The 13,928-nt window shown below is 35.2% G+C and overlaps 1 protein-coding gene across 5 annotated transcripts in view; it reads right to left on the bottom strand.

Moving 5' to 3' along the window:
- TASP1 (taspase 1) overlaps positions 1 to 13,928 on the bottom strand; it is a 315,002-nt gene that overhangs the window by 235,707 nt on the left and 65,367 nt on the right. For all 5 annotated transcript variants that reach the window (XM_072634477.1, XM_072634476.1, XM_072634475.1 and 2 more), the window contains 2 exons: positions 9,407 to 9,527; positions 7,990 to 8,074 (listed from right to left, as the gene is read on the bottom strand). In XM_072634477.1, the coding sequence (XP_072490578.1) occupies positions 7,990 to 8,074; positions 9,407 to 9,527 (206 nt within the window). The remainder of the gene's footprint in view (positions 1 to 7,989; positions 8,075 to 9,406; positions 9,528 to 13,928) is intronic.

Below are 13,928 nucleotides of genomic sequence, written 5' to 3' on the forward strand. Positions count from 1 at the left end.
ATAAGATATATAGGCAATGGGGTATAGAAATCTATCTTGGCCTTCAAGAAAGTAAAGGGCAGGGAGATAAGAGGGGGTATGATAAAAGGGAGGGTAGACTGGGAGCAGGGGTAATCAGAATGCATGCCATCTTAGAGTAGGGGGAGGGGAGAGATGGGGAGAAAATTTGGAACTCAAAATCTTGTAGAAATGAATGTTGAAAACTAAAAATAAGCAAATTTTTGAAAAAAGGAAAAAAAGACTTATCAGATCAATGGAATAGAGTAGACATAATTTACAATAGCAAATAAGCATAATAATCTGACAAGTGTAAAGACTTAAGATTTGGGGATAAGAATTCAATATTTGGTAAAAAAAAAAATTTGGGAAAACTGGAAAGGAGTATGGGAGAAACTGATCAAAGATCAATATCTTCCACTATTTGCCAAGATAAGGTGAAAATGGATACATGACACCTTAATATAAACAGATTTTACAAGAAAATTAGAAGAATTCAGAACATATTACTTATCACACTTATGGACAGGTGAACAATTTATGAATAAACAAGAGATAGAGAGTAAAGCTTCTCTATTCAGTGGGCAGGACAGGAGAGAATTTGGAACTCAGAATTTAAAAAGAATGTTAAATATAAATACTGAATTTATTTTTCAAAAAAGAAAATTCTAGATACAAATTAACTACCAATAAAATATTGCCAAATAAACATCCTACTAGAAAAAAAAAAAGAATGCAAGTTCCTCAAGGGCAGGGACTGTTTTTGTCTTTCTTTTTTACTCAGAGCTTAGCGTAGTGTCTGGCACATAATAGGTGTTAATAAATGCTTGCTGATTAGTTGATTGATTGACTAAAATAGTACTAAAGGAGATCTAGGTGGCAATTTTTTTTAAATTCTTGTTACTACATATGTTGATAAATCTGCTTTCCTTTGAAAATACTTTACAATTCATAATTTTCACAAAACTGATTACTTAGACATCAAAAAGGTACTTTTCCTACTTCATGGTATCTCAGAGAAAACATCTCATTATAAATAATAAATATTCACAATTATTTTAAAACTTTTTAAAAATTCTAATGTTAGAGCTATGTTTTTTTCTAATTATTGTTCTACTCCTGTAGCTTACAGGGATTTGGTGGCAAGTTGACATTCCTCCACCTCCTATATTCTTTTATGGACTGGTTTGTCCTGTTTGTTCCCTCCCTTGATTGATTGGGCTTCACTTCCTCTCGTATGCCTCAGGTTAGTGCTGGTAAACTTCAGACCTGCCCGCATTATGTAGGGTCATAGTACTATGGTCTAAACGGCCTACTGCAGCATTTCTGGTGTCCCTGTGTAATCCTAATCTAAGAGCTTCTAACTCCCAGTCCATCATTCAGGGTTAAAATAGTTAGAATAAAAATTGCAGACTTCCCTGTAGCTTGAGAGAACACCTTGAGAGGACTTCCTGTCCCCCATTACTGAGTGCTATGTGCCTCAGGTATTCCTGATTCTTCTCTGGTCTGTGCTATTGGACAAGTTTACCTATTCTAATACAGTGTTCTCTGACATAAACCTCTTTTCCTAAGCCAACAAACTTCTGGATGTCCTTTGGGGCAGTCTAGCAGTAGATCAAGGCACTTACTACACTTTCTCGCAAGATTTCTTGATCATTACTCAGTCTGATCTGTTTTCAAAACTTTTGCTAGAGTATATAAGCTAGGTTTCTCTGGGACTTCCTATACAGCCTTTATTACTGGAAGTTCAAAGACTTAATTCTCAATAGAGATTAATAGATAATAAAATACCTGGTATCTTTTTATTTTAAAGTCTATGACTGTTCCTAGAATAGGAAGCAGCTTTTTTTTTCCTGCTCTTTAACCAATGGCCACTGTAATCTATTACACTGATGCTAAATAGGTAGGTAGGTAGACAAACAGACAGATGTACATGACAGATAGACAGATAACTAAGCTGTTATAGAAAGTCAAAATGAAGAACAATTGGAATAAAACTCAAGCCAGTGCATCAGACTATATTGCTGTCACTTTCAACACATATAGAAATTGAATGCAGGATGGGAAATAACTTCCTAATACAAAAATGTAAATTGGATGACCAGAAGACAAGGAAGAATAACAAGACCAAAAGATTGAGACATAGTATTCTGTTTATCATCTTTAGATCATATTCCAAGATCTTAAAGAGTTTTGGGGCATCAAAGCCTTTTCCTGAGTTTTTCTTAGTTTGATTTTTGTTAACAACTAACAAGCTAATTAAGAATTATTTTGGAAAAAAAAGAATTATTTTGGTTTTGTTGGCTTTACACTATGTTGAATCATACACTAGACATTTTTTACTAAACAATTAATGACAACAATTTTAAAGTATGCTACAGATGTCATGGAATAAAGTTTTATTACTAATAGTCCATTTTAAACATATGAAATGATACTAGAGTTATTATACCTCAGTTTTCAAATGTTTTCTATTTTTTACTACATTTGCTTATGAAACATCTGAAGAGACCTTACTGAGACATTCAAGGCTCTATACAAAATCAAGGTCTATTAAGTAACACTCCACTCCACAAAATCCTACTCTCATGCCTCTGAAGGGTGCCATGGTAATTCTACCTCTTGCATTTTCTACTACAGTAGAAAGATTTTAAGTATAGTCCCAGGAAAAGACTAATCCCCTCACTAAGTACAGAGAGATGCAGCTCCAATAAATGTCCTCTTAGTCATAAACTCCTTGTGACAATCTCTTTTTTAAAAAGAAAAAGAAAAGTAGAGGATGATGTGATCTCTATTCTGTTGTTGCGGGGGAGCAGGGCAAAAGGAGCTAAGAGTCACATGAGTTTTTGATCATCTACAAACATTAACAATTATTAATGGTCTAAGAGTGAGATTTTTGTCCAGTGACCAACAAGTGGAAAAATAATCAATTTTTAACATCTCACTGTAAGTGAAATAAGAATGGAATGGCTCACAAATCCTCTTTGGGAAAGAATATTAAGGCGCTTTTGCAGTTGGTTTCATCATGAACCCAAAGACAAAGAGAAACTTCATTGCATGAGACATTTGGTCACCTCTTACTGCAGTGCTTCTAAATATTTGGAAAATGAGTACCATGAAAATAACTGCAGCTTATACACCAACATCTGTTCAGGATGAAGAGATAGAAAAATTAAATCAACATATACTCTGGTAATTGGTAACTTCACTGAAAAGGTGGGAATAGTTGAGAATGGATAAAAATATGATGGAAAAGCACGGATAGAAATAAGTAATAAGGGGCCAAAGACTCATAAACCATATAGAAACTTCAGTCCTACATGTAATAAGTACTTTCTTCAAAAAAAGAATCAGTAGATGCTAGAGCTACTGATCAAAGAGTAACATCACACACGCTCATATACCCACACACATGATATTTCAAATAATGAGAAATTATTCATTACTGGTGTGGGAGTCATTTCTGAATTAGTTATATAAAGAGAGATCACCATCTTATTAGAACAATGACCAAAATTTCAGTAAAAAAACCTAGAAAAAAATAAGACAAAAATACGGTATATAATGAACACAATGTCATCCTGACCTATTTAAACAAGTATCTGTGATTCTTAAAGTGATGTGGTTGGAAGAACACAGAATACACTAAGTTCATGTGAAAGTTTAAATGATGCTAATCAATTATCAAGAGGAGACCAAAAGAACCTAAAATGCACCTTAGTCAGCAAAGACTTGATGCACGTGCCAAACAAATAAATATGATAACAAAGATGAAATCCATTTAGAATAGAAACTCGTTTGTGTGTGCTAGTCCTTCATTGCTGAAGAAGACCATGCCATCAGAGAACTAAAGACATGACTTGCACTTGCCTTTGTTTTGAGTGAGGGAGGGCTGTGCAGGTCACCAGTCTCACTTCTCCTCCAGAAACATCTGAATCCAGTGACCAGATATTCATCAGGATGACTGGAGGTGACCCAGGATGAGGCAGTTGGGGTTAAGTGACTTGCCCAAGGTCACACAGCTAGTGAATGTCAAGTGTCTGAGGTGAAATTTGAACTCAGGTCCTCCTGACTCCTGCACTGGCGCTCTACCCACTGCACCACCTAGCTGCCCCACTCACTTGTAAAATCTTAAAGAGAAGAATAATAGAAGATTAAAACTACTATCTTCTCAGTTCAAAGAAATCTTGGTAATAATCTAACTAAAGTTCTCCTAAGTACATTAGGGATGAAAAATGGAAGAAGACAAACAGAATAAAAATGGGAAAAACTTACAAAGATCTTTCTAACAAACTCTTTTCATGATAAAGGACAACAGAGGTAGTAGAGAAGGCACCAAAGAGAAGAAAGATAGAACAACTGGATCAGACCAAGTGTGCAGAGAGACGACACAGGGCGGAGGCAACATAAATGAGACAGTTGTTGAAGGTTGATTCACAAGGTTTTTAAAGGTGGGCAAGATAACAAAGACATGGGAAGAAAATCCCAAAACTTATTAATACTAAAAAAGTATCACTAACTGCTGACTTGAATGCTTACTATTTTGTGTCTATATAATTTTTATAAGAATCATCAGTGCAAACAACATATGCATCCTTGACAAGGTCATTCATCCAGAAAAGAGACCATACCTTTAACATCACTCAACTGATTCAAAGATGGAGAGAATGTAAGATCCCATTGGTGTTTACTATTTGTTACTAATAATTTTTTTTAATTTGGTACAACAAAGCAAGTTATCTCCCACTCATCACCACATTTTTTCAAGATTCCCTGAAAAACAGAGAGATGATCTTATTGGCCATTCCTCTAATCATAAATATCATATTTATGATCACCATGGGTTTTTACCACTGCTTTAGAGGAAATCAAATATAGCATTCCAGATGAATGATGATTCCCTATCCAAGGTAAAGTCTTCTGTATACTTCAGTTTGTGGATGACATATGCTGCCTGAGGAGGTAGCTGATTGGCTTAGTGGATAGGGTACTGGGTCTAGAGTAAAGAAGAAATAGGTTGAAATCTGGCTTCAGATACAAGTCACTTAACCTCTGCTTGGTTAATTCACTGGAGAAGGAAATGGCAAATCCCTCCAGTGTCCTTGCAAAGAAAACCCCACAGACGTTATGGTCCAAGAGGTCTGAACAACAACAATGGTAACAACAAATGCTGCTAGAAAGAAGCCTTTTGGAGGATATCCATCAGCTGCCCAGAGTCAGCTCAGTGGTGAATCAGGAATACTGACATTCAATTCAAACACTTCTTAGCTGAGCAAGTCACTTAATCTCTTTGTTTCAGTTTCCTTAACTATAAAGTGGGGATAATAACAACACATACCTTACAGATACCAAATATTTGCAAAGTATTTAGCACAGTGCCTGACAAAAGAGTACTTGGAAATTCCTTCTCTCCTTCCTTCTTTCATTTCCTTTTTTCCCTTCTTCCTTACCGCCTTTCTTTTCTTCCCTCTTTCCCTCTCTACCTCCTTCCTTCTTTCTGAAAAAACAAATGGATGAAGAATAACTCCTGTTCAATTTAAGATATGCAGTTAGATGGATATTTTATAAAGCTTGTCCATAAGTATGTGTGTTTAAGCTTACATACATACATTACATACATATGTGTGTGTGTATCTTGGATAGATAGCACTAATGGACAATGAATTGGGCACAAAATTAAATGAGAAGAGGAAAGTCGCCTGAACTACCCCCTGAAAATTGTAAAGCTACTTTAATGGCTTTTCCTGGAAGCAAAAGGTCCTTTTCAAATATTACTACTCTACTGATATGGTTGTCATCGAATATGAAAGTTTCCAAAAAGTTAAAAAATGAGTACCATTGAGATGGGAACAAGAGGGGAGCATGGCAAGTGTGAACACAGTGCAACAAACAACAACAAAGCAGTCAATTTACAAGCATTTATTAAGCACCTATTATATGCCAAGCACTTTGCTAGACCCTGAGCATTCGGTGTACTTCAAGCACATAGGACAGCTTATAGCAGATAGGCATGGAAATAGGAAATGGAGTGTCCTCTGTGAGGAATAAGAAAAAGACCAGTTTGAATGGATTTCAGAATGTGTAAAGGGAAATTATATACACTTAGGCAACAAAGGTATATTGGAATCTGTTAGCAAAGGGCTTTAAATGACAGGTAAAAGAGGGAATTTTAAAAATTTATAATGGCTTATAATAGCTTCCTGTCACTACTCACCCACTTGCTAGCATATGTCACATCTTATTGTTGTCTATAGCAGCCTCAGAGAGGTTGAAAGGAAAGAACACTGGGAAGAAAAATTAAGAGACAAGTCTGTTTTCACACTAACTAAAACTGTGACCTTCAGCAACTCAATTAACTTCTCTAAGCTTCATTAAAATATTTAAAATATCCACCTCAAAACTTATGAGAACCAAATGATGTTTGCAAGACTTTTTAAACTGCATAAAATATTATGTAAATGTTATTTTTTATTCTCACAAAATTTGTTGCAAATAATTTGCATAATATGCTTGTTAAATGCTGTGTGCTTAGAAACCAGATAACCAAACTGCTAATGCTACATGTGAAATTCAATTTAAAAAACTAAAATATTGAATATTCAATTTAATTTAAATACCCAAAAATGTATTAAATAGTAAAATAAGTAGGCTGTGAATGATACCCTGAGGAGATTTCTCTGAGTAAAGCATATAAACTTTTTGTGATAACTATTTTATTAGCAGTTCATTGCCTGGTTTTTGGCAGTACCAGATGGCTAAGGTTCCTGAGACAGTTGAGGTCCAAATAATTGAAATTTGAATGTCTAATACTCATTAAATATAGCCACGTATTTGAATTTTTAAACCTCCTGCACCCTTGCTCTACCATACAGAAGTAAAATACTTTTCATTTTAAAAAAAAGTGCAACTTAATCTTTTCTGTCTTAAAGCCCAATAGGCATGTGTCCAGTCAATATTAAAAGCACTCTATTCCCAACTGCAAACAGAGGTTAAATGGAATAAACAGACATCCTAAAATATAACCATTGAATTGAAAGTAAGTGCAAGAGTAATCTGTTTGCACTTACTACTGACCTGAAAAAGACCTATTTACCATAGATCTAACTTAACAAAGTTTTGTTTATTTGAATTCACCATATGTAGACAAAAAGCAAGAGTATTCAACATTATTTATAAGAAAATTAAGCATAAAAAAAAAAAGAAAGATATGGTAACACTGAAATAGCCAAGTTAAAACAGTACTTGGGCCAAATATTCAAGTCATTCTAACAAACATTCATCAAAAGTCTAATATTAATAAATCACATATATTTTTGTTTTACCCTTGATTTTTCAAAAAATAATAGATTAAAAATGTTTTATTGTTTTCTCTAATTTTATCCTGTTCATAGCATATGATATTTAAAAATATATGCCCAATGTGTTTTTGGATAAAATACTTTAATGAGATTGTCCAAAATTCAATAAACTTTAATTTCTTGTAACTTCAGGAACTTGTCCCTAACGCAGAGTAGAAGGAAGTGATTCTGCAGTACTGCTACCACAGCTTAGGCACCAAAGAAGAAGTCCAGTTCCTCTCTCCAAATGGTCCAATGCAACATGAAAAAAAATCAAGGAGCATCAACTTTTTTTTATTAGAACTCAGGAAACCCTTTTCCAAACTCAAAAAAGAGTACTTTAAATTCTAGGATCAAACTTCAGAAACTTAACCTGGTAATGGCACAAACATCTATGTAAACAAGCACAAGGACAAACATTAACACTGATCTCAGTTCTGTCTTCATTCCACAACATTCAGTTCTATCCAGAGCTGTATCAAGTACACAAGATGTTCCAAGGTCAGAGAACAAAGCAGGTCTTCCTCTCCCAGGCACGCAATTGCTGATTGGTAAATGAATGGCATCAGCCTTCACTGGATAAGAATAACCTTCAAACATTGCATGCATTAAAGACAAAAGGCTAAAGGAAAGTCAAGCAGAACAAAGCAATTACCAGGGAGGAATCCTGCCAGCAGAGAGTTTTCCCTTCTGCCCTTCACACAACAATCTATTTGCAACTGAAACTGGATTCTTGATTCCTGAAAAGAAAATCAGCAGAAAATGGAGATGGAAAAGTTGTTTAAAGTTTTCTAATTAAAATCTGTGGTATTTGATGGAACAGTTTTAGAAACCTGAAAAAGTTTTTCTTCTTTTTAAAAAATTTTACTATCACAATAATAATATTCAATATTTAATAAAATTCAAATAAACATTGAGCACCTACTATGTGGAAAGAACAGTCAAAATATGAATAGACATAATAATAAATTTTCATATTTGTTGTTGAGAAAACTATTGAATTTAAAACACTACAAATGGTACTGAAATTCTTTTATTTACTTTTTTCTCAGTTTATCTCCCACTATTCAACTTATCCAAGGAGACAAAAATAAAATAAAAAGTCAGAGAACTTTGATTTCACTATGAAATGATTCCAGAACAGAATAAAAAGAAAAATTTTATGTTTGAAAATTTCTCCCTTAAAACAAAAACCTTCTAAGCATATAAGTAGAATTTTCATGATAAATCTGCTTAGAAGATGCATATAACTATTGATGATATCAAGTTTACCCTGCAGGTGAAAATAGATCCACATAGAAATACACTTTAGTACAAATGTACCACCACAGGAGGTTTAAAATCATATCCACAAAATAACAGTGAAAATGATAAGTCCTTTCCAAACAGTTTTTCAAATCATATGCAACAGTGCTCACCAAAATGGAGTCTTTTATGGCTCATGTACTAATCTCAGGGTGCTCCCAGAGGACAAAAAAGTAGGGAACAGCTATAAATGGAATCAACAGTCTAAAGGGAAAATAATAGTAAGATAGCAGGCTAATGTGAGGGAGGTGCTAAATGAAACCTGAAAATATTAATACAAAGTAATATCATGTAAAGTATATTAAAAATCAAAATTAGCTTTTAACTCTTTCACAATCCAAAAGTCAGATATTAAAATAAATCTTAAAATATTTCTCAACAAACTCTGCTAATGAAAAATACTCACATACTCCTATTACTATAGTCTATATCCAAGTCTCTATAATATTTATTTTAACAATATTTGTTAACAACTAATCTGGAATTTTGAAGAAAGCATTTTGACAAGAATTAAGTCATAAATTACTTGACCATTTTCATGTAAAATTTTATACTTAATATTTTATGCTATAAATATAATAAAGTAAGGAAAACTATTTTTAGAAATACACCAATAACTGAGGAAAGAATGGACTATCTTTAAAGAATAGGATTATTCTTTTTTTTTTAATTTGTTTTTCAAGAATTAAGTACTAAGTTATGGCATTTAATTAGGAATTAAGTATTCTCATCATAAGACAATCATTTTTACACTAGCATTAACATACCACTCAGTGCTCCAACTGCTCCAAAATTTAAGGACTTTCCATCCATGATGCTGGCATCACATTCTATCTCACCCAAAAGGTTTAAATTGGAGCCCATTCCTGCATTTGTAAAAGGGGAATCCTAAAAATACAGAAAAAATGTATATACATATACCAATTACAAAGTACAACATACCAAGTAGAATGGCACAATGGAAAGAACACTTGATAGAGTTAGGAGGCCTGGATTCTAGTTCTGATACTGTCACTAATGAACCATATGACTGAACAGCTCAATCTCTCCAGACCTAAGTTTTGTTGGCTGTAATATGTGGGACTGGCCCAGATGTCTAAGATTCTCTTTGATCTCTACAACACACTGATTTCTAAGTAAGGTTAATAATGATATTTAAGCATAAACAAGTGAATTATATGAAACAAAATGAAATACACTCTGTAGGTAAAGAAAGTCAATGGCCATAGAAATCTTGAGGTAATGTCCAAAGGAGAATTCAACATAAGGAGGCATTCCCACCCATTTCTTGGATTTGTGGAGATTAAATATATAATATATTAAATATGAAACTACTCTCCAGCCAGTGAAAAAGTGGATAAAGATTTACCATTTTAATCCTCACCATGAAGTAAATGGCAAAGTAAGAATGTTCTGGAAGATATTACCAATTCCCAAGGATCAGTTAATTCTTACAATGGTCTGGTAGTTTACCAGGTCTGATGAATGTGATCCAGTACAGAAATAGCCTAGGATGTAAACTTGGTTCACTTCAATTTTGGAGGCATTATTATATAATGGTTGTGCTACAGAATTGGTCTAGAAATTTGCTTCTAAGGTGAACTGAAGCCCAATTCCATCTAGGATTCAGGATTTAGTAAAATATAAGCTTCTTGAGGACAAGTTTCTCATTTCTATATTGCATCCCAGTGTCTGGAACATTTTAAGCACTTAATAAAAATTGTTGATAGCTCTGCCCCCAAGAAAATCAAAGAAAGGACAGTATGGGTCACTAATAAATAAACAAAAATGTATTAAGCTTGCTACGTGCCTTGACAGTGTGCTAACCACTGAGGAAAGAAATATAAAAGTCAAGCAGTCCCTGCTCCTAAAGAACTTACATTCTACAACAAGAATACATACAAAACGAAAACAAGGTGATTTGGAGAGTGTTTTAGTAGGTCTTAGCAGGTTTAGAGAAGGTGTTGGATTAAGAATCAATAAGGGCCTGGGTTCCACATTGGGAAAGTCACAACCCCTCAGCTTTCTCATTGTAAAATGGGAATAATAATACTTCACTACCTATCTACCTCATAGAACTGGGAAAATACTCTATGACCCTTTAGATACTAAGAAAATATAAATGTGTTATTATTATTCAATATTTTGATGGATCTGTGGTCTCACAGAAATGGATTGTCCTACCATCAGGGTAGGTCACAACTCAAGCAGGCTGTCGAGCCACCTATATCTAACCCAAAATTTCTTCATCTTCCTTGCAGAGCATGAATGAAGTAAAGCTGAACTCAGGACCACTACAGAACTGGAACCACATACCAGAGAGAAGAAAATTCATCTGAAAAAAATAATTTGCCCAATAATGTTTTCATGAGTAGCAGTGGTTTACAAACCTCACAGGGGATCACAGAACACCCTTGAAAAAGACCACCAATGTGTGTTTTAAAGAACTAGAAACTATAGTTCTATTCTGTGAATTGAAATGATATCAAAATTACATTTTTAGAAATAATCATTCATGGGGCAGAGCCAAGATGGAAGAGTAGAAAGATGCATATATTCTAGCACTTCCCCCTCAGCCCATAAAATACCTGTAAATAAAGACTCTCAACAAATTCTAGAGCAGCAGAAGCCACAGAACAACAGAGTGGAAGAGAATTCCAGTCCAGGGTGACCTGGAAGGCCAAGGGGAAAGGTCTGTCACACTGGACACGGAGCGCAGCCTGGCCTTGGCCATGTAGCCCCAGGAGAAGCAGGGCCAGAGCAAGCAGAATTCCCAGCAGCAATAGCAGAGGTACACAGATCCCTAAACCCACAAACGTCAAATAAAGCTTCAAAGGTCAGTGAGAGGGCTTTTTCAACTCAGTGACAAGGGAGCAGGGTCCTCCCCTAGTCCAGGCCCCTGGTTACAGTAGCAGCCTCCTCTGCAGCAGAGCAGCAGCAGTAGGGCAGTGTAGCAGCCCTGCCCCTGCCTAAAGCCCCTGCAGGAATTGAGCAGCTGATCTGAATCGCAGCTGCAAGCCAGGCAGGGGAGTAAACTCTTCTGCCTTGATTATGTCACCTTGAAGGAACTGAGAACTTATAGGTCCCCAGATTATACCTTACTCTTGACAAAGGACCCAAAAGTCAAGTAACTGGTTAGGAAAATGCCCAAAAAAGGGGGAAAAAAATAAGACTATAGAAGGTTACTTTCTTGGTGAACAGGTATTCTCTCCCATCCTTTTGGGTAAGGAAGAACAATGTTTACCATCAGGGGAAGATATAAAAGTCAAGGCTTCTCCATCTAAAACCTCCAAAATAACTATGCAATGGTACTAGGTCATGGAAAAGCTCAAAAAGGATTTTGAAAATCAAGTAAGAGAGGTGGAGGAAAAATTGGGAAGAGAAATGAGAGAAATGCAAGAAAATCACGAAAAATGAGTCAACAGCTTGCTAAAGGAGACCCAAAAAAATGCTGAAGAAAATAACACCTTGAAAAATAGGCTAACTCAATAGGCTAATGCAAAAGAGGTTCAAAAAGCCAATGAGGAGAAGAATGCTTTCAAAAGCAGAATTAGCCAAATGGAAAAGGAGATCCAAAAGCTCACTGAAGAAAATTAAAAATTACAATGGAACACATGGAAGCTAATGACTTTATGAGAAACCAAGAAATTACCAAAAAAAAAAGAATGAAAAAATGGAAGATAATGTGAAATATCTCATTGGAAAAACAACTGACCTGGAAAATAGATCCAGAAGAGACAATTTAAAAATTGTGGGATTACCTGAAAACCATGACCAAAAAAAAAGCCTACACATCATCTTTCATGAAATTATCAAGGAAAACTGCCCTGATATTCTTGAACCAGAGGGTAAAATAAATACTGAAAGAATCCACCAACCACCTCCTGAAAGAGATCCAAAAAGAGAAATTCTTAGGAAATTGTAGCCAAATTCCAGAGTTCCCAGGTCAAGGAGAAAATATTGCAAGCAGCTAGAAAGAAGCAATTCAACTACTGTGGAAATACAATCAGGATAACACAAGATCTAGCAGTTTCTACATTAAGGAACTGAAGGGCTTACAATAAGATATTCCAGAAGTCAAAGGAACTAGATTAAAACCAAGAATCATCTACCCAGCAAAACTAAGTATAATACTTCCAGGGGAAAAACATGGGCATTCAATGAAATAGAGGACTTTCAAACATTCTTGATGAAAAGACCAGAGCTGAAAAAAAAAATTTGACTTTCAAACATAAGAATCAAGAGAAGCATGAAAAGGTAAACAGGAAAGAGAAATCACAAGGGACTTACTGAAGTTGAACTGTTTACATTCCTACATGGAAAGATAATACTTATAATTCTTGAAACTTTTATCAGTATCTGGGTATTTGGAGGGATTATATACACAGACACACACATATACATATAGAGAGAGAGAGACAGAGAGCACAGGGTGAGTTGAATAAGAAGGGATCATATCTAAAAAATAAAATTAAGGGGTGAGAGAGGAATATATTGGGAAGAGAAAGGGAGAAATGGAATGGGGCAAATTATCTCTCATAGAAGAGGCAAGAAAAAGCTTTTCCAATGGAAGGGAAAAGAGGGTAGGTGAGAGGGAAAAAGTGAAGCTTACTCTCATCGCATTTGGCTCAAGGAAAGAATAACATGCGCACTCAATTTGGTATGAAAATCTCTTACACTACAGGAAAGTAGGGGAGAAGGGGACAAGTGGGGTGAGGGGAATGACAGAAGGGAGGGCAAATGGGAGAAGGGAATAATTAGAAGTAAACACTTATGGAGAGGGACAAGGTCAAAAGAGAGAACAGAAGAAATGGGGGGCAGGATAGGATGGAGGGAAATATAGTTAGTCTTACACAGCATGACTACTATGGAAGTCATTTGCAAAACTACACGTATATAGCCTATATTGAATTGCTTACCTTCTCAGTGGGGATGGGTGGGGAGAGAGGAAGGAAGAGAAGTTGGAACTCAAAGTTTGAGGAAGAAATGTTGTTTTTGTGGACAACTGGGAAATAAGAAATACAGGTAATGGGGTACAGAAATTTATCTTGCCTTACAGGACAAGAGAGAAGATGGAGATAAGGGAAGGGAGGGGTGTTAGAAAGGATGGCACATTGGTGGAAGGGACAATCAGAATGCAAGACATTTTGGGGTAGGGGTAGGGGAGAAAGGGGAGAAAATTTGCAACTCAAAATTTTGTAGAAATGAATGTTGAAAACAAATAAATAAAAATTTAAAAAAAGAAATAAGCATAAATATTAATCAAAGATTTGCATATTCTTCAATGTA

This window comes from Notamacropus eugenii, chromosome 1 (assembly GCF_028372415.1).
Source record: "Notamacropus eugenii isolate mMacEug1 chromosome 1, mMacEug1.pri_v2, whole genome shotgun sequence".
Classification (NCBI taxonomy): Eukaryota; Metazoa; Chordata; class Mammalia; order Diprotodontia; family Macropodidae; genus Notamacropus; species Notamacropus eugenii.